This window comes from Sorex araneus, chromosome 2 (genome assembly GCF_027595985.1).
Source record: "Sorex araneus isolate mSorAra2 chromosome 2, mSorAra2.pri, whole genome shotgun sequence".
NCBI classification, from domain to species: domain Eukaryota; kingdom Metazoa; phylum Chordata; class Mammalia; order Eulipotyphla; family Soricidae; genus Sorex; species Sorex araneus.
In genome coordinates this window covers 320,637,719-320,665,057 of record NC_073303.1, presented here as the reverse complement: position 1 = coordinate 320,665,057, position 27,339 = coordinate 320,637,719, and the positions used below count along the sequence as shown (strand labels likewise).

Genomic DNA, 27,339 nt, shown 5'->3' with positions numbered 1-27,339 from the left:
AGGAAGGCCATGGATTTTTGGGTATTGATTTTATAGCCTGCGACTTTACTGTACAGGCCAATTATTTCTAATTGTTCCTTACTAGATCTTTTAGGCTTCTCTAGGTATAGTATCATATCGTCTGCGAATAGTGAGAGCTTGATTTCTTCCTTTCCGAACTGAATCCCCTTAATATCTTTTTCTTGCCTGATGGCTATTGCTAATACTTCCAGTACTATATTAAAGAGAAGTGGTGAGAGCGGGCATCCGTGCCTAGTAACCGATCTTAGAGGAAAGGCCCTTAGTTTTTCTCCATTGATGATAATGCTTGCCATAGGTTTGTGGTAGATGGCTTTGACTATCTTGAGGAAAGTTCCTCCAAAACCCATTTTGGTGAGAGTTTTTATCATGAATGGTGTTGGATCTTGTCAAATGCTTTCTTTCTCTGCATCTATTGATATGATCATATGGTTTTTATCCTTACTTTTGTTGATATGCTGGATTATGTTGATTGATTTCCGAATGTTAAACCATCTTTGCATCCCCGGGATGAATCCCACTTGGTCATGGTGTATGATCTTTTTGATGAGTTGTTGGATTCTATTTGCTTGTATTTTGTTGAGGATCTTCGCATCGGTATTCATCGAGGATATTGGTCTATAATTTTCTTTGTTAGTGGTGTCTTTGTTTGCTTTTGATATAAGGGAGATATGTGCCTCATAGAAACTGTTCAGAAGGGCTCCTGTCTTTTCAATTTCCTAGAAAAGCTTGACGAGAACTGACAACAAGTCTTTAAATGTTTCGAAGAATTCGCCAGTGAATCCGTCTGGACCTGGGCTTTTGTTTTTGGGAAGACTTTTGATTACAGTTTTGATTTCCTTGATATTTATGGGCCTATTCAGGTATTTCAAGTCTTCTTGGTTCAGTCTTGGGAGATTGTAGGAATCAAGGAATTCGTCCATTTCTTTTAGGTTCTCTTGTTTTGTGGCAGACTTTCAAAGTAGTCTCTGATGATCTTTTGAATCTCCTTGTTTTCTGTTGTGATGTCCCCCTTTTCATTTCTGATATTGTTTACTAGGGTTTTCTCTCTTTCTTTCTTTGTGAGTCTTGCTAGCGGTTTATTAATCTTATTTATTTTCTCGAAGAACCAGCTCTTTTTCTCATTGATCTTTCGGATTGTTTTTCGGGTTTCCATATCGTTAATTTCTGCTCTAAGTTTTATTATTTCTTTCCTTCAATCTGGTTTGGGTTCCTTTTGCTGGTCCTCTTCTAAGATCTTGAGCTTCGAAGTCAAGCTATCTATATAGGCCCTTTCTTCCTTTCTGAGGAATGCTTGCTGAGCTATAAATTTTCCCCTTAACACAGCTCTAGCTGCATCCCATAGGTTCTGGTAGCTTGTGTCTTCATTCTCATTTGTTTCGAGGTATCTTTTGATTTCTTCCTTGATTTCTTTTGTGACCCACTCATTGTTTAGCAATGAGTTGTTTAACTTCCAGGTGTTTGATTTCGTTCTCCGCATCTGTGCGTGATTAACTTCCATCTTCAGTGCATCATGGTCTGACAAGATAGTTGATACAATTTCTATCTTCCCGATTCTATTAAGGTATAATTTGTGACCCAGAACGTGGTCTATTTTGGAAAATGATCCATGTGCGCTGGAAAAGAACATGTATTCTTTCTTTTTGGGGTATATAGCCCTGTATAGGTCTATTAGTCCTGAAATTCCATTTTTTCCTTCAGAGCCATTGTTTCCTTGCTGGGTGTTGTTCTTGTCGATCTATCCAGAGGTGATAAGCAGTGTTGAAGTTTTCTACTACTATCGTGTTGCTAGTTATGTCCTCCTTGAATTCTGTTAGGAGTTCTTTTAAGTATTTAGCTGGTCGTTCATTAGGTGCGTATACGTTTAATAGTGTGATTTCTTCCTGTTGTACATATCCCTTGATGAATAGGAAATGACCTTCGCTATCCCTTGTAATCTTTTTCAGCCTGAAATCTATGTTGTTGGATACTAGTATGGCCACCCCCGCTTTTTTGAGGGAGCTGTTTGCTTGCAAGATTGTTTTCCATCCTTTGATTCTGAGTCTGTGTTTGTTCTGACTATTCAGATGTGTTTCTTGTAGGCAGCAGAATGTTGGGTTTAGTTTCCAAATCCATTTTGCCACTCTGTGCCTCTTGATTGGTCCATTTAGACTGTTAACATTAAGAGAAATTATTGTCATGGAATTTTGTGCCATTTTTCTGTAGGGGTTTGTTGTTCTTATAGGTCTTTTTCCTTGTCTTATAGTAGCCCTTTGAGTCCTTCTTTTAAATTTGGTCTTGAGTCTATGAAGTTCCTGAGCTGTTGTTTCTCCGTGAAATAGTGTGTGGTTCCTTCAAGTTTAATTGAGAGTTTAGCCGGGCAAAGTATTCTTGGTGAGGCATTCATTTCATTGAGTTTTTTCATTATATCCCACCATTGTCTTCGGGCTTGGAAGGTTTCTTCTGATAGGTCTGCTGTGAATCTAAGGGCTGCTCCTTTGTATATTATCTCCTTCTTTGATCTTGCTGCTTGCAGTATTGTGTCTCTATCCATAGCATTCATCATTCTGACTATGATATGCCTTGGGGATTTTATATTTCGGTCCCTTTTAGCTGGTACCCTTTGGACTCCTTGGTTCTGGATGTCCATATTTTCTAGCTCTGGGAATTTCTTAGCAATGATGTCTTTAACTGTGTTTTTTTTTCATTAAGATTTGTCCCCTGTGGTTCTGGTACTCCAATGATTCTTATGTTGTTTCTCTTGAGGTCATCCCCTAGGACTCTAATTTGCTCTAGAGCCATTTTGAGGTCTTTTGCCATTATTTGTTGTTGCCTATATGCTTTCTGCAGCTCGTCTTCAATCTCACTGATTCTGTTTTCGGCTGTATTCATTCTACTTTTGAGGGCTCCTACCGAGTTTTTTATTTCTTCTACTGATTCTTTTAGTTGTGTCACTTTTGTTTGTAGCTTTGAAATTTCTGCTCTCATTTCTTCCTGGATTATCTTGGTGGACCATTCCAATGCTGCATCCATATCATCCCTTAATTTGTTAGATGTTCGTTCCATAGTTGCTTTGAGTTCGTGAACCATCTTGACGATTTCCTCTCTGAATTCTTTATCCGAGAGGAGGTTGTATTTCTGAGAAGTCTCTGCTGAGGTTACTGAGATCCTTTTTTCCATCTCTGCTGGTGGTGGGGATTTTTGCTGTTTCTTCATGTTGTTATGGGCTTTAATATCAGGCGCTCTCCTTAGTTTGAGAGGGGTCTCAAAAGAAAGCGTGGGGCTATGATCTTTTTACAAAGGACTCTATGCTGCAGCTCGATGAGTTCATTAACAGTCTTTGTGAAATGAGGATAGGCTAGGTCAGTTGACTATTAACATATAGTGACTAAGATGACCAGGGTATTCTTCAGAGGGATAGATTCTATTGATTAAGGCCAGAGCACAATGCATTGAGTGGGAAAAATATCTTCAGCCAAGTGAGCGGCCACAGCTCCAGAAGGAGGCCAAGCCCCCTTACGTGTGGACACGCCCCTTACAACCTGATAGAGATGGGAGGGGTCAGGCCCGCCACAGGGAGACTCAGAGGCGCGAGAGGGAAGGTTGGGGTCTGGGGTCTCTAGGGCCCCAGGCCGTGGCCTCGGGGGGATCCCCCTTCTTTTTTTAAAAAGTAAAATAATTGGTCTTTATGAAACTGAATATTGACATTCAAATATTCTTTGTCAGGTATTGGTCTAGGAGTTTTCCCATTGTACTCTCAAAATCCTGAAAGTCCCTTCACTGTCAGGACGGAGAAATAAATCCTCTACTCTGTGCAGAATGTAGCCAGCATTCATACACTTGTATGGCAGAATGTAGCCAGCATTCATACACTGTATATGTCAAGCATCTCATAACATTAATTTCAATCTTTGCTTTTGTGAGTGAGAATTTTCGAAAGTTTTTCTTTTTCAAACCAGGAATGAGTGGATCCTGGGATTCTTCTGTTTTCTAACCAGTGGCTTTTACTACTATTTTGTAATGTATGCAGACAATAGGATTGTACTTTCTTGATTTTAAATGCCTGATTTTTCATATATGAAGATAATAAAGTAAAAACTTAAAATTAATATATACTCAACGAAGGCAACCTGAAAATAGTACAATCTGAAAAGCAATCTGAAAATAGTACAAGAGCTCATAAAACTATATATTTCTAATTAATATCATTGCTATTTTCTAGGAATTGGAAAAATTATGGTTTTCACCCGATCAAATAAATTGTGAAGATCTTAGCAGAAATCTTTCTCGAACATTGAAGAGCTTCAAGGACAGATGGGAAAATGCCACTGATGAGAATTGTGAATGTGAACCCTCACTAGACATTGTTCAGCAACACATTTACATGTACGAACCAACTTATCTCTCATGTCCTTTTAAGTATTTTGCACCGTAAAGAAATATCTCCCATTATATAAATGAATTTTAGACAATAGTATATGTCACATGCTATCACTTTATCTATTAACATGTATATTTTCTGAATATCAAGTTTCCTGAACTTTGTTTTCACAATAACTCTTAATTAGATCTACTGGAGCAATAGCACAGCAAGTAGGGCATTTTTTTGCATGAAGCTGACCTGGGTTTGATTCCTCAGTCCCTCTCGGAGAGCCAGCAAGCTATCAAGAGCATCCTGCCCATACAGCAAAGCCTGGCAAGCTATCTGTGGTGTATTTGATATGCCAAAAACAGTAACAACAAGTCTCACAATGGAGACATTACTGGTGCCCGCTCGAGCAAATGGATGAGCAATGGAATGATAGTGATACAGTGATAGTGATTATACTTTAAGTGTCAAGATATAAGGTTATATTCTGATATATGTATTTTGGCCATACCAAGTGGTGCTTAGGGCATACTCCTGGCTCTATCCTCAGGTATTATGGTGGGGCTGCAGGGAACATATCGGGTGCTGGGAACTGAACCCAGATGGGTTGCAGGCAAGGCAAGTGTCCCACTATAGAACTATATTTCTAGCCTTGAATTTTTTTGGAAGAACATGTGGTCATAGAGATAGTACAGAGATTAAGGTACTCACCTTGCTGACACCTAACCCTTGCTGAATCCTAGCACTGCATATGATTCTCTGAAATTGCCAGGAGTAATCTCTGAGCACAGACCCAGGAATAAACCCTATGTACAGCTCGATGTGACCCTAAAACAATAGTAACAAGAATAAAAAATCAACAAAAGCAAAAAGAACATTCAAAGCTATTTTACATTACTATTCAGTTGGGTTATTTTTATTTAACATGCTTGTAAAGTAAACCTCCCCCACACCCCAACATAAAATATGACACTTTATATTTGTCCAAAGGCTCTTCTAAAGAATGGAAGAATGTTCATTTGACTTCTTAATATCTTAATGTCTCATACATTCCATTCTCTTCCATTCTTTTCAGATTTATGAGATATCATTTATTACTCATCCTTATTCCCCTGATTCATCTAACTGGCTGGGTTCTGAGAAGGAAGTATTGAAGCTATAATGTTCATGATGTACAGATAATATCATAGGATACTGTGTCTCTAGTTGTGGTATTTTTTGGAAATGTGAGATTTGTTATCAAGTTCATCTCTCAGAAACTCCGGGCAATGTCACTAATTTCATATTGCTTCTGGTGGTTTAGCTTTTCTAATTTGGCTGTAATTTGATACCATTCTAGGTTGATCCAAAGCATTGGGAAAACTTTATTGTCAGGGAATCCTGTTATGGCTTTTCTGAAGGATTTCGCAGTAACAGAGAGTAAGTACTTGGTTCCCTTAAGATTACTTGATTAAGATCTAAGTTTAGTTTCTCAAACAAACAAATAATCAGAATAGAACTGTAAAGGGGACATTATAGTATATAGTAATAATGAAGAAACTTGGAAATTAGGTCATAGCTTTGCTTATATTTTTAAGGTTAATAAAACAAGTCCAAAAAACTTGTGTTCCTCAAGCAAAGAGAAAGAAAGAGAAACTTTTATGGTCTTGGTAAATCTCAGTTCTATGAATTAAAACATTAAACATTAAAATCTACAATTAAATAAAAACATTAAAATCTGTGAGAATTTGTTTCTCATGCGTTCAATCTATAAATTATTCCTTTGTCATAAAAATTGTTATTATTTTTATATAGATAAAAAGAAAGGGAGAGATGTAGCTAAATGAGGAATTGTTTTCTGCAGGCTTTTGTCACTATTCCCCTAACAATAATAATATTTTAAACATGCTTTCCATAGGAAATCCTAAATATATAGATATTAGAGTCACAAGTGAGTAGGAAATACCATATAACTTTAGGTTTAATTTTACTTTTAGTATAAATTATCTTAGTTCCTCTTTGGGGAATAAGATAGGCCTTTATCTAGTGGATATTATGATCTAGATTTACTGTAGAAAGCAAACATTGTCAGTCTTGTATTTTTCTCACAGCCAATAATGTCTCCTTTTATTGTAACATTTTCTTCCTTCTGGTTACTTTTCAGATATCAAGGTAAAAAATTTGATGAAGAACGTCACCAAGCTAACTGAAGAGCTACAGACTTCCATTCACATCTCAAATGAAACCCTTGATAGTATTTTAGAAGCGAATATTTCCCACTCACAGGTACTGAACTGTTTCTTCACTCTGCTAACTCTGGAACTGTTTCTTTCTTTTTTTTTCTTTTTTTAGGTCACACCTGGTGATGCACAGGGGTTACTCCTGGCTGTACACTCAGGAATTATCCCTGGTGGTGCTCAGGGGACCATATGGGATGCTGGGAATCGAACCCGGGTCGGCCGCGTGCAAGGCAAACGCCCTACCCGCTGTGCTATTACTCCAGCCCCCAAAGGAACTGTTTCTAATATTGTCCTATCCTTTTGCCCTCTCCTTCAGCGCTGGGGGAGTGGACTACTGGACTGATAACATTATGAGAGAAAACAAATTTGTAAGATAATATATAAGAATCCAACATGCCGTTGTTTGATGTCAAAACCTTAGGGTCCTTGGGCCTGGAAGAAAGAACATAGTAGACTGGAGCAGAAGATTTGATCACAGGAGGTCTGGGTTTGATCTGAAGTGCCACGTGGTTCTCTGAAAACCACTAGGAGTAACCCATGCTGGTAGCATGGGTTATAAAAATGCTAGGAATTAATGATTTTCAAATCTAGTACACAAAATACCACAGGGATTCCTTCTGTATAATTAGGAGGGTTTTCAAATTCTCAAAAAGTATATAAAAGCCAACGTATCTGAAAAACCTAAAAACAAATTATGCTTTTATTTTAATAGAGAATAACTGTGTGCCACTTGACTGTGTATTATTGCAGTGATTTATTGTGAAAGAAAATGAACTGTTAGGTTAAGTGATCTCAAGATGGTCCAGAAGTGTGATTAAAGTTAGTAAAAACTAAAGCTAGATGAATATCTGTGACATGTGATACTGGAATACAGTTTATAGAGGATGGGGCAGATAAATTATCAATTTTATGATGACCACATCTGGTGTTGTCTGGATCTTCAACTGGTTATTTTCTGAGACTTAGGCTGGCCCTTTGGGAATTCACTTTCCTCAACAGAGAAATTGACTGAAATACTGGTAGCATCAAATATTTTTCTTTCCTTAACAATCAGCTGAGGCCCAATAGAAATTTAATTTTACTTCATTTCTTATTAATTGGTGTTTAGTGCAAGTCTTGATGGATTAAGTAATAAATATTTGCATTAAAAATAGGTCAGAAGCAAAGTAAGATAGGTAACACAATACTTGTCTTCAAGGAAAATTATGAAAGGTGACTTATTATGTACAGGAGGTTCTGGGCGTGGAAGGTAAGAAAAGAACCTTATGTATGGCTTTACATGGGTTTAAGAAAAATTATTCTTTGTCTTTCTTTCTTTTTGACTTTTTGGCAATCTCAAGGGTTATTACTGACTCTGCACTCAGGAATTACTCCTGGCAGTGCTCGGTTGAACTTATGAGACACTAGGGATCAAAGCTGAATAGGCCGTATGCAAGGCAACTATTATAGCTCCAGTCCCTGAGATAAACTCCTTTTGATGCTTCCAGCCTGATTAAGTCAGTAACCACCAGATGTCACTGACGTTTTATTATGTACAATATCATGAGTTGTGCATTATGGCTAATACTGCCATGTAGATAGCTATAGGGTAGGTTTTAACCGTTTTTTTACATTTCTGTACATATACTAATTCTTAAAATTGTAAATCATTATAATTAAGTCAATCACTGGACAGTTAATAACTGGTCTGGTTATTAAAAGTTTGCATTGTTTTATTAAAACAAATGAATATATTATTCACTACAAGCTCACCTTTGTCAGATTCTAGGCAACAAATTATGCTTAGTCAGGAGCCAGCAATTTTGAGGTCTAGTTTATACTGTTAGATTGTCAGAAGTATGTGAGTTGCAGCAATTATTTCCTGTCCTACTAGCCTTGCTCACCTTATTTTCAGTCAGTTTACAAATTTATCACATGAGAATGAGTCTAGATGCTGATACCATACACAGAAAAAATTTTTACTGGCATTAGAATGCTGGAAAATATTTAGCAGCCCAGATTTATTTGTGCACTTAAAATATTCATTTCTGTGTTGCATGCTATGTGTTGTATTATATGTAGGGGTACTACTAAATAAATATTAAGATCTTATGAAGCATTCTAAGGTGGTGGGAACTTATGGTCACAGGGAGTCAGCCTCCCTAAGGATCTGTCACTGAAGGTAAGATAGGAGAGATAAAAAATCACTAGTTGTAAGAGTAAGGTATGAAAGACTTAGAGGTAGTCTTGGCTAAAGTCATGGGGTCTGAAAGGAATAAAAGGTTAGATAAGTTGATGTAGGACCATTTATTTTCCAGCTCCTGAAGAACCTCCTATGGGTATTCTTGCAATGTTGCACTGCTATAGTATTCAGCACTATCGTTTCCCAATTACTCAGTTACAGAATCATGGTTGTTTGGGTCCTGGGCCTCTTGAGCACCTCCATTCTGCCATGAACCCCGCAACTATCATGTAAAGTGCTCTTGCATTAACTTATATGACAATACTATACTGTTGCTGCCAGTTCTACAATGACCTCTGCTTTGTGTTGGGTCCATGTGAGTTCACAAAATATTGGTGGGTGTCCCAGAGCTGCCTCTAGGCCTACTGTCCTTCCATTGTCCCCAGGTTTCCCAGGCCTCCCCAGCAGAGAGACAAAGAGACAGAGCGGCATAGAGACAAAGAGACAGAGAGACAGAGAGACTGGGAACCACAGCCTGATGGTGAAAACCACTCCTTTAATGCAAGCTGCTAGCATACCTACAGAACATCTGAGAGGGGGTTGAGCAATGGGACCTAGGTGTGATTGATCATTTACATGGATAAACATTTGGCAGAGGAAATTCTCTTGGGGAAAAACTCAAGGAGACACTCTGTCTCCCAGAGACATCCACATTGCTTTTATCTTTCCCTCTAGTTGTATATGTTATCAATACTTGTGTTTGTTTGGATAAACACAGTAAGAGACAAGGATCCAAAAACTTAGTTTTCTGGGCTCTGAAAGCAAGCAAGGTTTTTACTGTAAATCCCAGATTAAGTTGTCAGGCCAGTTTAATTTATCTTTCCCCATCGGGGTTCTGTCTCTTACGTCATAACAACTTGCATCAAGATCATGCATTCATGCTTCCTAGAATGCCCCATTTTGATGCCAAGGTAGCTTTGCCACTTGTCCTGGGTCCATCCCAGTCCCATGGCGGGACCTTCCTTTTGGGGTGTTAGGAAATATAGCAACTGAAGTCTGAGTCAAGTAATTATGAACAGTGCCCTTGAGTAGGTACATTTCAGAGTCAATCAACTCCCAAATATTAGGGGCATAGCATTAATGATCTTTCTGTGTTTAACCAAAGAACATTGCTCTGTAGTAAAATACAAAAAGACTATAGGGAAATAGAAAAGCAGGTATAATTACATGGCACTTCAAACACAAAGCAGTGCAAATACGAAGTCCAGAATTACCAGAAAGCTTTGGCTTATAAGTAATCAAGACTGACTTGGGGAACTGTGACAATGAGAGGTAAAAAATAAAGGAAAGGTTAAAGATAACTTTAACTAAATTAGGGATGCTAGTAAGATCATGTTAAGCTTCTCTGGGAGGAGGAAAAGGAGAAATTCACTGATGGAGCCTAATTCACTAAGGATTAATATCCAGCAGGTCAACATTTATATTTTTTATTTATTTAAAGCACTCTAAAGCACCATGGTATGCAAAGTAAGTTACTCATAGCTGAATTTCAGGCATACAATTTTCTTTTTTTAAAAGTTATTTTATTTTATTTAATTTTTTTACAGTTACAGATTTATACATTTTTGTGCTCATGCTTCCCCCATACAGATTTCGAGAGCCCATCCCTTCACCAGTGCCCATTCTCCACCACCAGTAAACCCAGCATCCCTCCCACCCTCCCCAATCCCATCTCCCCCCACCCCACCCTGCCACTGTGGCAGGGCATTCCCTTCTGTTCTCTCTCTCTAATTAGCTGTTGTGGTTTGCAATAAAGGTGTTGAGTGGCCACTGTGCTCAGTCTCTAGCCCTTATTCAGCCAGCAACTCCCTTCCCCCACATGGCCTTCGACTACATTATAGTTGGTGATCCCTTCTCTGAGTTGCCCTTTCCCCAGAATGTGAGGCCAGCCTCCAAGCCATGGAGTCAACCTCCTGGTACTTATTTCTACAATTCTTGGGTGTTAGTCTCCCACTCTGTTATTCTATATGCCACAGATGAGTGCAATCTTTCTATGTCTGTCTCTCTCTTTCTGACTCATTTCACTTAGCATGAAACTTTTCATTCAGGCATACAATTTTCTAACACAACCTCACCATCAGTTAATTCTTTTAAAATTGACAATGAGGTTAAAGGGAGGATCCAAATAGATTATCAGAAATACTTGTGTCTACTTTCCTGTGTGTGTGTGTGTTTAATCTTTAAACAATGGGGAACATTTAGTTGGCTTTGGATGTTCAGTCTTTCCACAATTCACAGCAGATCTGCTCTCACTACTACAATTCTTGTAGAGTGAAGGGCTGGAGTGAGGCAGAACAAGAAGACATGACAAGACTGCACTTCAGCAAACAAGCAGTAGGCCTAAGTTTCTGTTTCCCGAATACTGGTGTTCCTGTTTCCCCAAAGCTTGTGGTTAGAATTGCTGGAAAAACCCCCGTCCCTACCCTCTTACATTAATCAGTAAGCGACATGTCCTGTTGTCCTGTTCTATAACCCGTTGCTGGAAAAACCCGCAAAGTGTAACTATTGGTGCCTGCTAACTCTTCTTACTTGATCAAATTTGGCGACTGCTAACTATGCTTATGTGATTAAGGATATAAAAATCTGCTGTAATAAGGGCTCCGGCTCTTGTCAAGACTCCACTGTGTTGGATGAGCCTTGGATCCTAGTTCCAGCTAGCAATGAAGGTCCTTTGCTTTTGCATTCTCACGTGTGAAACTGGTATCTCTGCGAACAAGAAACCCTAAATTGGGTATCACAAGAGGAAGGTAGAAGGAGGTATCAAGAGAGCTCTAACATCTTTCTGAACACTCCTTAAGGGGAAGGTATTTGTAAACATTACTTCTTTTTCCTTGGGCAGAATTTATTATGTTTACTGAATGTTGTTAGGGTCCGATATCTGAAAGACCATGAATAACAGTGAGCTTTGTAGTATAAACTTTTATTCGGCACAAATTAAGCAAGTGTTGAATTCAGAAAGCTGAGAAAGCTGACAGGTCAGGGCCATCCCCTATAGCAGGAGAGCAACCCCCTCCTTTGTTCTCTTGCCCTTCTTATCTCTGATATTTTCAAGTTGCCCAATTCTTGTTGTTCTAGTTAACTTCCTGGTGAGTTTTACTTGATTGGCCACCCCCAGCTGGTTTGTTTTGGGCAAGTGCAGTGTCAACCTCCTATTGGATATTATCATCTAGGGGTTCATGTCTCATCTCTCCCCAAGAACTGGCCAACCACGGGTTACCACATCCTGCTGTTCATCCGGGCTTCTAGCTAACTCTGTAATCCTGAGATATGCCTCAAGGCCATAGTCATGGCTGTACAAGTTTTACACTAAGCAAGCTTTGGGTGCCGAATAGCTGCCACTTCAAAATGGTGGTACTTATGCTATGCTGAATAATACCTATTTTCTCTGGCAGTAGTGAGGAGAGCCCCACATAGGTGACCCTATTTTCTGATCTCATGTGAGGTAAAGTAGATACACTGTTTTGACATGAAAAGTTTTACTAACATGAGAAAATTTGGAGAGAACTGACACTTATTAGAATTCAGCCACTATCACACATTATATTAGTTGAAATCACAAAAATTTGACTTCTTTCTTGTTTATGTAACTCACTTTAGAATAGAATTGATAAAATAATGCCTTCTATTTCTTTCCTTTATTCTGAGAAATGAAAAATAATTTGTAATTGCTATGTGATTGGAGTTAGAGCTCTTTGGCCATGCAGTGGAATTGAGCCATCTGTCTCTTACAAGAAACCATCAGTCACATAGAGTAGGCAAACAGGGAGGGACATACGGTAGAGTATATTATTCACACTGTTCTTACAAGTTCAGCACTACACCACATGGCTTATATTTATAATCTTTCAATCCTGGGGCATGTCTCCTCCTTAGATTTTGAGAAACTAAATCACAGACTCTCTTGTTTAACTTGTCCTGACAGGGTCAAGGATGCTACACAGTTGGTTTCAGGCAATTTAAATTCTCATCAAATATTCTCTAATTAGAGGGATATGCACACACACACATATACACACATACATACACACACACATATATACATACATCACTGTATCACAGTCATTCTGTTGTTCACTGATTTACTCGAGTGGGCACCAGTAATGTCTCCATTGGTCACAGCCCTGAGATTTTAGCAGCCTCTATTTACTCATCTTTCTCAATGATTGGAGGCTTACTGTTACTGATTTTGGCATATTGAATACGCCACAGGGAGCTTGCCAGGCTCTGCTATGTGAGTGGGATACTCTTGGTAGCTTGCCAGGCTCTCAGAGAGGTATATATACATATATATGTATATATATACATATATATGCTTATATATATGTATATATATATATTTCCTTTTATGATTTTATGGAAATGGGTAGGGAGTGTCTCATGAAGTGTTCGTGGCTGTGCGGTCCAGGAATATTTTCACTCATGCGTGAGGCTCCGCTGGAGCGTATGGAAAGCAGCCTGGAGCATGGCGATTGGATAGTTAAGGTCAGCTGCCGGGGCTGGGTCCCTTGGGGTGAGGAAAGCTCTCATCCAACCCCCTCTGGGGCATCCTGTATGGAAACAGCCTCTGGCACAAAGTCTGGTGGCATGGTTATGGGACCCTCAATTTCTGTTCCCTTCTGGGAGAAGCAACCATGAGTTCTGGAGGGGTGGCCAATGAGGAGATTATCTGGTGCTGGCAGGAGGTGACTTATGGGTATGGCCCCAGGATGGCTGAAGACGGGGGTGGGGGTGGTTCCAGTCATACAATGTTTCAACATCCATCCCTCCACCAGTGTATATTTCTCACTACCAATGTCTGTAGTTTTTCTCCTGCCATCCTCCCCCCAGCCTGTTCCTTTGGCAGGTAGGGGGGTGGGGTGCGGGGTTAGGGGAGCAGTCAGAGGATCTCTGCTCCCGGGTCCTGTTGAGCCCAGAGTCCAAGATCACAAAGTTCCACATTACCTGGGTTCCGTGGGACTGCGCTCATATACATATACATATACATATACATATACATATACATATATGTGTGTGTATGATCTGTAATTTTAATGAACTCTTCATTGCCTTATTCACTCATTTATATTTTTGATAAATGGAATGTGTGCTAGAGGCAATTTTTGCCTTTTTTAAAACTTCTCCCTTAGGAATGGATTTCTTCTCTCACAGATATGTATGATTTCATAACATGTTCAAGATCATGGCTAGAAAGTTGTTCTGAATTAAAACCCAGGTCTTTAGGTTCCTACTATATTGCTTTTCTATCCATATCATGATATGATATCTTTAGTCCATTAAATTCCCACATCCAGTTATTCTAAATACCACATATGAATGATATTATCCTTGTTTATTCTTCTTCTACTGGCTAACTTCATGTAACATGACATCTTCCAGTTCCATCTCTCTTGCCACAAATTGCATGATTTCATCATTCCTCACAACTGTGTAGTATTTCATTGTTTGTATACACTGCACCCTCACGATCCACTTATCTGCCATTGAACATGTAGGTTGATTCCAAATCTTAGCTACTATAATAAGTGCTGCAATGTAAAATGGCATATACATTATTTTGAATTACTGTTGTTCTGTCCTGGAATAGATACCCAAAAGTGGAATTTCTGAGTCATATAAAAACTCAATTCTGACTTAAGTGGTAACTGCATACTGCTTCCCATAAGAGTTTGATCAGACTACATTCCCACAGCAGTGGATGAGGGTTCGTTTTTCACCATCAGAAAAATAAGTTCTAAGCAAATTTCTGCTTGCTGGTGTCATAATATTTCACTACTTGCACTACTTTCGACATGCATCTCCCATCCTAACTGGTTCTTCCAGTCATCATTTTCTTAGTGATCCCTTCTCTATTCCATCTGCCTTCTCCCCTCTGCTCATGAAGCAGTCTTCCAGGTGTGGGGCAATCCCCCTGGCTCTTGTATCTACAGTTCTTGGGTGCCAGTCTCATGTGATGTTACCCTACACTCCACAAATGAGTACAGTCCCTCTATGTCTGTCCCTCTCTTTCTGACTCATTTCACTTAGCATGATACTCTCCATGTTTATTCATTTGATTATGCAAATTTCATGACTTCATCTCTCCTAACAGCTGCATAGTATTGTACATTGTGGTACATTGTACACAAAGTATGGTACATTGTGTAGATGTACCAAAGTTTCTTTAACCAGTCATCTGTTTTAGGGCACTTGGATTGTTTTCATATTTTGGCTATTGTGAACAGTGTTGCAATGAATATATAGGTACAGATGTCATTTCTACTGTGCTCTTTTGCATCCTCAGGATATATTCCCAGAAGTGGTATTGCGGGGTCATATTGAAGCTCAATTTCTAGTTTTTGAAGGACTGTCCATATTGTTTTCCATAAAGGTTGAACCAGTTGGCATTCCCACAAACAGTGAAGAAGTGTCCCTGTTTCCCCACATCCATGCCAACACTGGTTGCTTTTGTTCTTTTGAATGTGTGCCAGTCTCTGTGGTGTGAGATGATATCTCATTGTTGTTTTGATTTACATCTCCCTGATGACTAGGGATGTGAAGAATTTTTTCATGTGCCTTTGGCCCATTTGTATTTCTTTTTTGAGGAAACTTCTGTTCATTTATTCTCCCCATTTTTTGATGGGGTTGGAGGTTATTTTCTTTTTTTAAAATTTTTATTTATTATTTATTTATTTATTTTTAAATTTTATTGAATCACCATGTGGAGGGTTACATAGTTCTCAGGATTATGTCAGTTATACAATACTCAAACACCCTTCCCTTCACCAGTGCCCCTATTCCATCACTAACCACCCCAGTATACCTCCCGCCCCCTCCCGAACCCCCGTCCCCGCCCTTGTAAGTGATAAGCTTCACTTCGTTTACGCTTTATCTTGGTTACATTCTATGTTTCAACACGTAACTCACTATTGTTGCTGGGGTTTCCCCCCAAAAAGAAAAAGACAGTCCTATTGTCAAGGAATCATTTGATAGTTCTCCATTGCTGAGAATGTAGAGATATTAAGTTCCGCTGTTTGTTACATAACTTTTCTATTTTTTTCCCCCTCATCCCACGCCACCGAGTTCACGCCTGTTTAGTAATCACCACGCTGCCTGACAAAGGGAAAAAAAACCGAAAAAGATGGTTATTTCCCGTCATCAGCCAGCATGGGGCTCTGGCTTAGTTGATAGTCTGGTAGAAAGTCTGCAAGCAGTTTCTGGAACCAAAAGTAGTGCGCTGGTATCGGCCCCAGCTCAAGATTCCACCAGCGTCCCGCTGTTCCATGTACATAATACTTTATTCCCTTGTATCCCATTCCCATGCCACCAGGTCCGTGTCAACTTAATGGACATCATACTATGGTTAACACCACGCCGCGTTTCTTCCCGACAAAGAAGGATATTTCTTCTCAGCCGGCGTGGGTAAATGGCTTAGTTCAATCTAGAGAGATGGCTACCACTTTGGTTGCCTTCAATATTTCAACAAAAAACTTACTATTCTTGTTAGGGTTTCCCACCAAAGTCTGACCCATTAAAAAGGAACCATTTCAGATTGCTGATGATTAGATGATATTAGGTCGCGCGGCCATGGCAGCAGCCACGCGGTTTTGGATTTCTGTATAAAGTCCAGGGAAAGTACAGCCAGAAATTACACGTCACTACAAACTTTTACCCTTTTTTGGTCCCCCCAAAGTCCAACCCATTACTAAGGAACCATTTCATATTGCTGATGATTAGATGACATTAGGTCCGCGGCCGCACAGTTTTGGGTTTCTATATAAAGTCCAGGGAAAATTCTGCCTGAAATTCTATCGCTACAATCTTTTACCCTTTTATGGTGCTCATAAGATGGGAAAACCTAGAGAGATACCGGGCCCCCGCAGGGCAGCCTGGCGGAAGCGCTCAGTTCACATACTGCAAGTTGTTCAGTGGGCTGCTGGTATCCAAAGTAGCTCTTTTGTCCTCCTCGGTCATACTGGAGCGGTGGGCGCAGCGAGTGGGAAGCCCACGTGGCTGCACTGTCCTTAAGTGTCCGCGGTGGGCGGAGACCAGTACTGTCCCGCCCCTCAATCTCCCGCAAGCCGCACCGCGCATTTGGGTCCGTGTCTCCATTTTGTGCTCAGAGAAGTGGGATGGAGGCTGTGCTGTGCCCAGGAGAGGTAGAGAGAGAGAGAGAGAGAGAGAGAGAGAGAGAGAGAGAGAGAGAGAGAGAGAGAGAGAGAGAGAGAGAGAGAGAGAGAGAGAGAGAGAGAGAGAGAGAGAGAGAGAGAGAGAGAGAGAGAGAGAGAGAGAGAGATTTAAAAAAAAGAGGAATGCCGGGCCCCCGCAGGGGCGTCCTGGCGGAAACGCTCAGTTCACATACTGCAAGTTGTTCAGTGGGCTGCTGGTGTCCAAAGTAGCTCTCTTGGCCTCCTCAGTCATACTGGAGCGGCGGGCACAGCGAGTGGGGCGGAGGTTATTTTCTTATACAATTCTACAAGTGTCTTGTATATCCTGGATATTAATCCCTTATCAGATGGGTGTTGGGTAAATATTCTTTCCCATTCCGTGGGTTCTTTCTGTATTTTGGTCACTGTTTCTTTTAAAGTGCAGAAGCTTCTTAGTTTAATATAGTCCCATTTGTTTATGTTTGCTTCTACTTGCATGGTCAGTGCTGTTTCGTTCTTAAAGATACTTTTAGCTTCAATGTCATGGAGAGTTCTGCCTACATTTTCTTCTCTGAACCTTATAGATTCATGTCTGACATTGAGGTCTTTAATCCACTTTGATCTGACTTTTGTGCCTGGCATTAGACAGAGGTCAGAGTTCATTTTTTTGCAGGTAGCTATCCAGTTTTCCCAGCACCACTTGTTGAAGAGGCTTTCCTTGTTCCACTTTGCATTTCTTGCTCCTTTGTCAAAGATTAAGTGGCCATATATTTGGGGGCCTGTGACAGGATATTCAACTCTGTTCCATTGGTATGCAGGTCTGTTTTTATCCCACTATCATGCTGTTTTTATAACTACTGTTTTGTACTAGAGTTTGAAGTTGAGGAAGGTGATGCCACACATCTTCTTTATTCCAAGGATTGCTCTAGCTTCGTGGTGATTTATTGTTCCATATAAATTTCAGGAGTGTTTTGTCTATTTCTTTAAAAAATGTCATGGGTATCCTGATAAGGACTGCATTAAATTTGTATAGTGCTTTGGGCAGTATTGCCATTTTGATAATGTTAATTGTCCCTATCAATGAGCAGGGGATGGGTCTCCATTTCCTAGTGTCCTCTTTTATTTCTTAAAGCAGTGTTTTGTTATTTTCCTTGTATAGGTCCTTCACCTCCTTGGTTAAACTGATTTTAAGGTACTTGATTTTCTGAGGTACTACTGTGAACGGGATTTTTTAAAAAATGTCTCTTCTCTTTCATTATTTGTATATAAGAAAGCCATGGACTTTTAGGTGTTGATTTTGTAGCCTGCCACTTTATTATATCTACTTATTCTTTCTAGGAGCTTTTCTGTAGAGTCTTTAGGGTTTTCCAAGTATAGTATCATATCATCTGCAAATAGTGATAACTTGATCTCTTCCTTTCCTATCTGTATGCCCTTGATATCTTTTTTCTTGTCTAACTGCTATGGCCAGGACTTCCAGTACTATATTGAATAGGTGTGGCGAAAGCGGACAACCTTGCCTTGTACCCAAACTTAGAGGGAAGGCTTTCAGTTTTTCCCCATTGAGAATGATACTTGCCATGGGCTTTTGGTAGATGCCTTTGACTATATTGAGGAAAGTTCCTTCGATGCCCATTCTGCTGAGAGTTTTCATCATAAACGGGTGCTGAATCTTGTCAAATGCTTTCTCTGCATCTATTGATATGATCATATGGTTTTCTTATTTCTTTTATTAATATGATGAATTATGTTGATTGACTTGCGAATGTTAAACCATCCTTGCATCCCTGGGATGAATCCTACTTGGTCATGGTGTGTGATCTTTTTTATGAGTCGTTGAATTCTATTTGCTAATATTTTGTTGAGAATCTTTTCATCTGTGTTCATCAGGGATATCTGTCTCTAATTTTCTTTCTTTGTGGTATCTTTGTCTGTTCTTTGTATAAGAGTGATATTTACTTCATAGAAACTGTTTGGAAGTGTTTTTGATACTTCAGTTTCCTGGAAAAGCTTATAGAGGATTGGGAGTAAGTCTTCTTTACAGGTTTGGAAGAATTCACTAGTAAATCCATGTGGGCCAGAACTTTTGTGCTTGGGGAGACTTTTTATTACTATTTCAATTTTTTGATGGTGGTAAGTCTGTTCAGGTATTCCAGGTCTTCTTGGTTCAGCCTTGGGAGACTATAGGAGTCTAGGAATTTATTCATTTCCTAGAGGTTTTCATGTTTTGTGGCATAAAGATTCTCAAAGTAATCTCTGAGGATCCTTTGAATTTCTGTAATTTCTGTTGTAATGTCCCCCTTTTCATTTCTAATTCGGTTTATTAGGGTTTTCTCTCTCCCGTTTTTGTGAGTCTTACTAGAGGTTTATTGATCTTGTTTATTTCTCATAGAACCAGCTCTTGGTTTTATTGATCTTTTAGATTGTTTATTTGGTTTCTTTCTCATTAATTTCTGCTCTGAGTTTTATTATTTCCTTCCTCCTGTTCAGATTGGGCTCCTTTTGTTGGTCATTCTCCAAGATCTTAAGCTGTGAGGTTAGGTTACTTATGTGGGCTCGCTCCTCCTTCCTGAGGAATGCTTGTAGAGCTATAAACTTTCCTCTTAATACAGCATTTGCTGTGTCATAGGTTTTGGTAACTCATGTTCTTATTGTCGTTTGTTTCCAGGAATCTTTTGATTTCCTCTTTGATTTCCTTTCTAAGCCATTCATTGTCCAATAGTGAGCTGTTTAATTTCCAGGCATTTGATTTCATTTTCTGTTTGTGTTTGTGATTTATTTCTAATTTCAACGCATTGTGGTCTGAGAAGATTGTTGATACAATCTCTATCTTCTTAATTTTATGGAGGTATGTTTTGTGGCTCAGCATGTGGTCTATCTTGGAGAATGTTCCATGCACACTTGAGAAGAATGTATATTCAGCTTTTTGAGGATTAAGTGTCCTGTATATAGCTACTAAATCCCTTTCTTCCATTTCTTCCCTCAGATGCTGTATGTCCTTGATAAACTTGAGTCTGGTTGATATATCAAGAGGTGATAAAGCGATGTTGAAGTCTCCTACTAGTATTGTGTTGCTATTGATGTCTTTCTTCAAGTCTATGAGTAGTTGTTTTAAGTACTTTGCTGGTCCTTTGTTAGGTGCACATATTTAGTATTGTTAGTTCTTCGTGTTGTACAGATCCCTTTATCAATAAGAAATGCCCTTCACTGTCTCTTGTGACCTTCTTCAGTCTGAAATCAATGTGGTCTGATACTAAGATGGCTACCCCAGCTTTTTAATGGGAGTTGTTCGCCTGTAGGATTGTTTTCCATCCTTTGACTTTGAGCCTGTGTTTGCTGACTGTTGAGATTCTTTCAGGTAGCAGAATGTTGGGTTCAATTTTCTAATCCATCCTGCCACTCTGTATCTTTTAATGCATTTAACCCATTGACGTTGAGAAAGATTATTGTTATGGGGTTTTGTCCCACTTTTTTGCTGAAATTTGGTGTATTTGAAGATCCTGTTTTGTCTTAAAGTAGCCCATTCGGTTGTTCTTGTAAGCATGGTTTTGAGTCTATGAAGTTTCTGAGCTGTTGTTTATCTGTGAAACTGTGTGTTTTTCCTTCTGTTATGAGTGAAACTCTAGCTGGGTAAAGTATTTTTGGTGAGGCATGTATCTCATTGAGTTTTTTCAGTATATCCAACCTCTGTTTTCGGGCTGTGAGGGTTTCATCAGACAAGTTGGCTGTGAATCTTAAGGATGCTCATTTATAGGCAATTTCTTTCTTTGATCTTGCTGCTTTCAGGATTTTATCTAATGTTTTGGTCATTTTGATCAGGATGTGTCTTGGGGTATTTTTATTTGGATTTCTTCTAGCTGGTACCCTTAGGGCCTCCTGAATGTGGTAACATATTTTCTTCAGCTCTGGGAACATCGTAGCAATGATGTCTTTGACAGTTTCTTCTTCATCAGGGTTTTCTTCCTGTCCCTCTGAGACTCCAATAATTCTTATATTACTCCTCTTGGCTTCATCATGATCTTCTCTTGCCATCTGTTTCTGGACTGTCAGTCTCTTTTCCATTTTCTGTTGTTTTCTAGGAAGTCTCTGGACTTCATCTTCGAGCTCACTAATTCTGTCCTCAGCAGCTGTTACTCTGCTGCTGAGGCCGTCCAGTGAGTTTTTTAATTCGCCTACCAGGTTTTTCACGTCTGACATTTCCGTTTGTATTTTCTGCATCTCTACCTTCAAATCTTTTTGTATTTTATTGGTATTGCTTTCCGTTGTTTCTTTTAGCTCCCTGAACATCCTAAGTAGCTCCTTTCTAAATTCCTTGTCAGGGAGGTTGTATAGCACTTCATTGCTGTTGGGGTCTTCTGGGCTAGCGTCTTCAACAAGTAAGCTTGGTGGGGATCTGCGTTGCTTTACCATTGTGACCTATGTGGCTCAGCCCTTTACACTCACTGATACTATTCTGTTTATGATGCAATATTAATTTAGGTGTGCTTAATGAGATATTGGCTAATGTGTTTCTGTTGGTTATGCTAACCTGGTGAAAGTTCCAGCTAAGAGGGTAACTTCTGGTTCTTGTGGGATATGGAGGGGGGAGAATAACTCGTGGCCACGTTAGCAGCCACGGCCCCGGGCAGGAGCCCCGACCAGGGCTGGTATCTGAATGGGATGGCAGAGAGCACGCAGAATGATTCAGCTTTGGATGCGGCGCAGTGTGCCTCAATTCCCATACTCTGAAGACCAAGAGTGAAAATGGGGAATATTGTCTGCCTTAGAGGCAGGGGGAGGGTAGGAAAGGGAGTGTATACCCGGGATATTGGTGGTGGGAAATGTGCACGGGTGGAAGGATGGGTATTTGATTATTGTGAGATTGTAACCCAAACATGAAAGCTTGTAACTATCTCACGGTGATTCAATAAAATTTAAAAAATTTAAAATAAAATAAAATAAAAAATAAAAGAAAGAAAACCGGTTTTCTTGGGAACCGGGCAAAAATGCCCCAACCAGTGCTGGTACCTGAATGGGGTGGCAGAGAGTGCGTGGAACGATTCAGCTCTGGATGTGGCTCGGTGTGCCTCAATTCCCGTCCCCCAAAGACCAAGAGTGAAAACCGGCTTTCCTGAGAACCGGGCAAAAACGTGGCGGGGCAGGAGCCCCGACTGGGGCTGGTACCTGAGAGCGCACCAAAGCATTATTTGTATCACAATTTTGGCAGTCATAAGGAGGTCAAATGTCCATGTTTTCATTTAAGAAAGTTAACCAAGGCCTGGTAAGGTACAAATCACAGCCATTCATTTATTTCTTTTAAATTAGCTTAATTATTCTGTAATCCAGAGACTATAAAACCAAGCTCCCGGATACTATTTCCCACATGACATCTGATAGATAGTGAAGTTCTTCCTTCTGGAGAACCTGGCAAGCTACCAAGAGTTTACTGCATGTATGGGGGAGAGCCTGGCAAGCTCCCCGTGACGTATTCATATGCCAAGTACAGTAGCAGTGATGGGGTCTCATTCCCCTGAGCCTGAAAAGCCTCTAATGTGGCACCATTGGAAGGATGAGTAAAGAGAGACTGCTAAAATCTCAGGGCTAGGATGAATGGAGACATTACTGGGCCCACTCGAGCAAATCGATGATCAACGGGATAACAGTGATACAGTGATTTTGTCTTCTAAGGTCCTGGTAACTCACTACCCCAATAACTTTGCTTTAAAAGAAAATAAACTTTGCATTAATGTGATCTCTTTAATGTGAGTCTGTCAATATGGCATCTGATAATTGCTATTTTCAGTGATGCCAGGGCTAAATCCTGGGTTTGTTATCAGAAATCGCTCTTGGTGGGGCTCAAGGGAGCATATGAGCTGCTGGAGATTGAACCCAGGTCAGCTGCAAGCAATACAATGGTGTTACACACTATATTCTCTCCCTGATTACCATTTTCTTCAAGAGCTAACAGATAACCTATACTCAAGTTGATGACAAGTACTGATGTTATAATCTGTTGGCAATATCTAAGATCTACTTTAAAACACCTTAAATTTTTTCTATGACATTTTAATAACTATATATAAACCCAATATCCTTTAAAAATATATGGAAGAGGGATCTGGAAATTGGGTTGATGTCCATGCAGGAGTTGTCTTCATTCTCAGTAACTGTGCCCAGTTTTGGGTCTGACTATTCATTAGGGAGGGTGGCTTTCTAGGTCCCAGACTAGATGCTAGGTGCTAGCAGGAGGGGGAACATGGAGGCCAGCACACTAACTTCTGAATAAAGCTGTCTTATATCCTTCCTGATGTAGATTACTTGGAAACAAAGGGGAATTATTTTGCCTTATTTTTTTTCATTTTTTTTTCTTCAATTTAATAGTGTTCACCCAAGAAACCCACTTAATTATTATCTTCTTCTATTATTTTATGCATCAAACTGGTTTTTTTTCAGAAGTTCCTATAAAGGAAAATGGTAGATACTGGGCACTTATCTTCACAACCTTATATCTACTCAATCCTGTGCCTTTAATATTGCTCTAATTTTGTTCACTTTTTGAATTCTTTGGGATTTTATTATCACTCCATTGAACTGATAAGTAATTGAGGCTGAGAGACATGGGATTACTTTTTGAGGTGGCACAGTAAGAGCTATATTAGGGCATAGATAAAGATGAATTTACTCCTGTCCATTTCGAATATATTTTTGTCACCTACCCACTCCTGCCTTAGTCCTTTCCTTGCAGTATTCAGAGTTTCCTCAGTCACTCACAGAGGTTTGTGACTGTTGTGTGAGCTGCCTGAACCAAAGAGGGACGGTCGGGGCAGAGAGCTAACACTCCCTTCCGATGTGTAAGATATACTCCTCTGGAGTAATATGTATCTGTGTATGTCACCTCCACCTAGGCTCCTGGCCCCACTTTTCTCTTCCCCAGAATGTCATAAGCACTCTCTCTGAGCATTTCAGCCTCATACTGTAAGGTTTTCTTTCTGATCACACTTAGGTTGAGGAGAGATGTTTCCTTTAATGGTTCCCTGCACATCTGAGTTTAAATTTACCAGCTTGACAAAATGAACCATCTCCGAGCTATATTTATTGGAAATAATTTATGTTTTTAAAGATGTCTAGTAAACAATTGCCTCATAATTATTATATACATCTGCTAGGGATCATCTTTTATAAAATTATTACTAAATCATAGTGAAATGGTTACAAAGTTGTTCATGATTGAGTTTCAGTCATACAATGTTCCAACACCTGTCCCTTCCCCAGTGTAATTTTCCCACCACCATTATCCCCAGTTTCCCTCCCTCCTTCCACCCCCACCCACAGTCAGCCTCTATAGGGGGAACTTTCTTCTCTCTCTCTCTCTCCCCCTTCCACATCTCTCTCTCCTTTTGGTAATTATGGTTTGTAGATCAGGTGCTATTAGGTTAATGTGTATATTATTTTACCAGTGAGCACTCAATTCTTGTCCAGAGTGATCATTTCCAACTTCATCATCATAGTGTTCCCTTCTCTATCCTAACTGCTCTCCACACATTTGTGGCAAACTTCCAATCATGGACCAGTCCTACTGTCCCTTGTTTCTTCTGTGTTTAGGTATTAGTCTCTTATTGTGTGTTTTGGACTGGAACAAGAGCACAGTCAGTAGGGTGTTTGCCTTGCATGCGGCCAACCCAGGTTCAATTTCTCCGTCCCTCTTGGAGAGCCCAGCAAGCTACTGAGAGTATCATGCCCGCATGGCAGAGCCTGGCAATCTACCCGAGGTGTATTCAATATGCCAAAAACAATAACAATAAGTCTCACAATGGAGATGTTACTGGTGCCCGCTCGAGCAAATCTATGAACAACGGGACAACAGTGCTACATTATGTGTTTTAATATCCCACAAATGAGCGCAGTCATTCTCTGTCTGTCCCTCTCCTGATTCACTTCATGCAGCATGATACTCTCTATGTCTATCCACTAGCTTATCATGAAATAAGCAAATTTCATGATTTAATTCTTCCTGGTGTCTGCATAGTATTCCATTTTGTATATGAACCATAGTTTCTTTATCCAGTCATCTGTTCTTGGGCACAAAGATTGCTTTCAGATTCTGGCTATTGTGAACAATGCTGCAGCAAACATAGAATTTTAGACTGCATTTATGCTGTGTGTTTTTAGGCCCCCAGTGTACATTACCAGAAGTGGTATTGTTGGTCATATGGAAGCTTAATTTTTAGTTTTTTGAGGAATGCCCATATTTTTTTTAAAAAGACTTGACCAATCAGAATTCCCACCAACAATGAATGAGAGTCCCTTTCTCCCTGCATATATGCCAGCACCAGTTGTTCTGTATAATGTGTGCCAGTCCCTGTGGTGTGAGATAATATCTCATTCTATTTTGATTTGCATTTCCCTGATGATTAACTATGTAGAGCATTTTTTTTTTCATGTGCCTCTTGGTCATTTGTGTTTCTTATTTGAGGAGTTTCTCTCATTAATTCTCCCTATTCTTTGATGGGGTTGAATGTTTTTTCTTGTAAAGTTTACCAGTGCTTTGTATATCATTATATATATATATATATACATATATAATATGTGTGCACCCTTTGATATATATACCCCCTTATCAGATGAGTATTGGGTAAATAATTTCCCCCAATCTGTGGATTATCTTGGTCTGCTAGGGATCATCTTCATCTTTATTTTATTTTATTTGAGGGGGCATACCTGATGGTGCTCAGGACTTACTCACTTGATTCTTGTTATGGGGTTTGGGATACTATATGGCTTCCACGTATTGAACCTGGGTCAATTGAAAGCCAACTGTACTCTATTGTATTATCACTCTGGATACCAGTCATCTTCAGTTTTAAAGAAAAAATGCAAATCTAAAGAATTATCTAATTGTCTGGACATGTGAACAAACGTGTTTGTGTGTCCATAGATGTCTATAATTATGTGAATAGTCATGTTTGTACTTGTCTGTGTTTGTATGTATGGGTTTATGTGTTCATCTGTATCTTATATAACATTTGTGTATTTGTACAGGTGCATTATGCTTATGTTTCTTTGTGTGTGTGTGTGTGTGTGTGTGTGTGTGCCTGTGGATATGTTCTGCGCTGCAGTCAGGGGGAGTCAGGTGGGGATCCTTAGCTCCTCCACCTTCCTCTATGAATATGTTAGAAAATCAAAACAACTTGGCATAATACATGTGATAAGTTGCTACATTAGAATAAACATAGTCCAAGTAAAATTATGCTTATTTTATTATGAGAAGAAATCACATGTGGCTTTTCCAACGTAGGAAAACTGAGAAAATTATGTGAATATTTTAGAAACATTTTTATTCAAAATCATTGAACTACAACAGAGGTTTGTGTTCTATGTATCCTCAGACTTGGGAAATGGCCTTCAGGGAAATTATCATTGAGGGAGTTCTGTGCTGAACTTTAATGCCATGTATGTTCATGTTCAACTCTCACACTTTAAAACAGGTTCTCTCGAGTGCTCTCACTGCAGCCTTATCTGGAAGATGTGACTGGGACATTCTTCACCTCCTGCTGGAGTTTCCCAAGGATGAATCATCTTGGTTTGCAGTCAAAGAACTGTGTGACATGCCTGTATCCAAAATGTATTCACTGATCGTATTGATGAGTCGGAACCTGAACATTCGAAATGTCATTTACAAAGTAAGGGGAACACTAATGTGGTTTGGTCGACTTTGTCATTTGACAAAATTGAAGGACTGCTATTGTGAGTTCTTCCGATGAATATAGGAAAATTTATTTCAGAGATACTGCATGTATAGAGTGGATATCTATATACATATAGATATATATATTCCAATGGAGTAGATATAACTATAAAGTGAGCCAAACTTTTTTCTTTATCAGAATATAAATATATATATACATATATATACAGTTATATTCATGCTATACTGTACTGTAGTATGCAAAGAGTTTGGAAGATGGGATTATGTATGCATGATACAGACAGAGGGAACTAGTATGGAAGCATTGATTATTTCACATATAATAATGGTTTATTTTGAGTCCTTTTCCTAAATTCTTTCTTTGGGTACTCACAGTGTGTGGGTGTTTATACATATATGTATATATGCATACCATATGTAACTATTACTTTTTACTCTTCTTTTTTATTTATTTATTTTTTATTGTGCTTCTCTATTTTTTTAATTAATTTGTTCTTTTATTGAATCACCATGTGGAAAGTTACAAAGCTTTCAGGTTTAAGTCTCAGTCATACAATGCTCGAACACCCATCCCTTCACCAGTGCACATATTCCACCACCAAGAATCACAGTATACCCCCCTCCCTCCCACCTCCTCAGACCCCACCCTGCCTGTGTAACTGATAGATTTCACATTACTTTCACTTTACTTTGATTACATCCAATATTTCAACAAAAAAAATCAC

The 27,339-nt window shown here is 39.4% G+C and overlaps 1 protein-coding gene across 1 annotated transcript in view; it reads left to right on the top strand.

Annotated features, from left to right (window-relative positions):
• The window catches only part of ABCA13 (ATP binding cassette subfamily A member 13), a 489,034-nt gene that overhangs the window by 122,642 nt on the left and 339,053 nt on the right, over positions 1 to 27,339 (top strand). Inside the window, 4 exon segments of the mRNA XM_055124812.1 lie at positions 4,220 to 4,383; positions 5,706 to 5,785; positions 6,510 to 6,631; positions 26,394 to 26,588. Of these exon segments, the coding sequence (XP_054980787.1) occupies positions 4,220 to 4,383; positions 5,706 to 5,785; positions 6,510 to 6,631; positions 26,394 to 26,588 (561 nt within the window).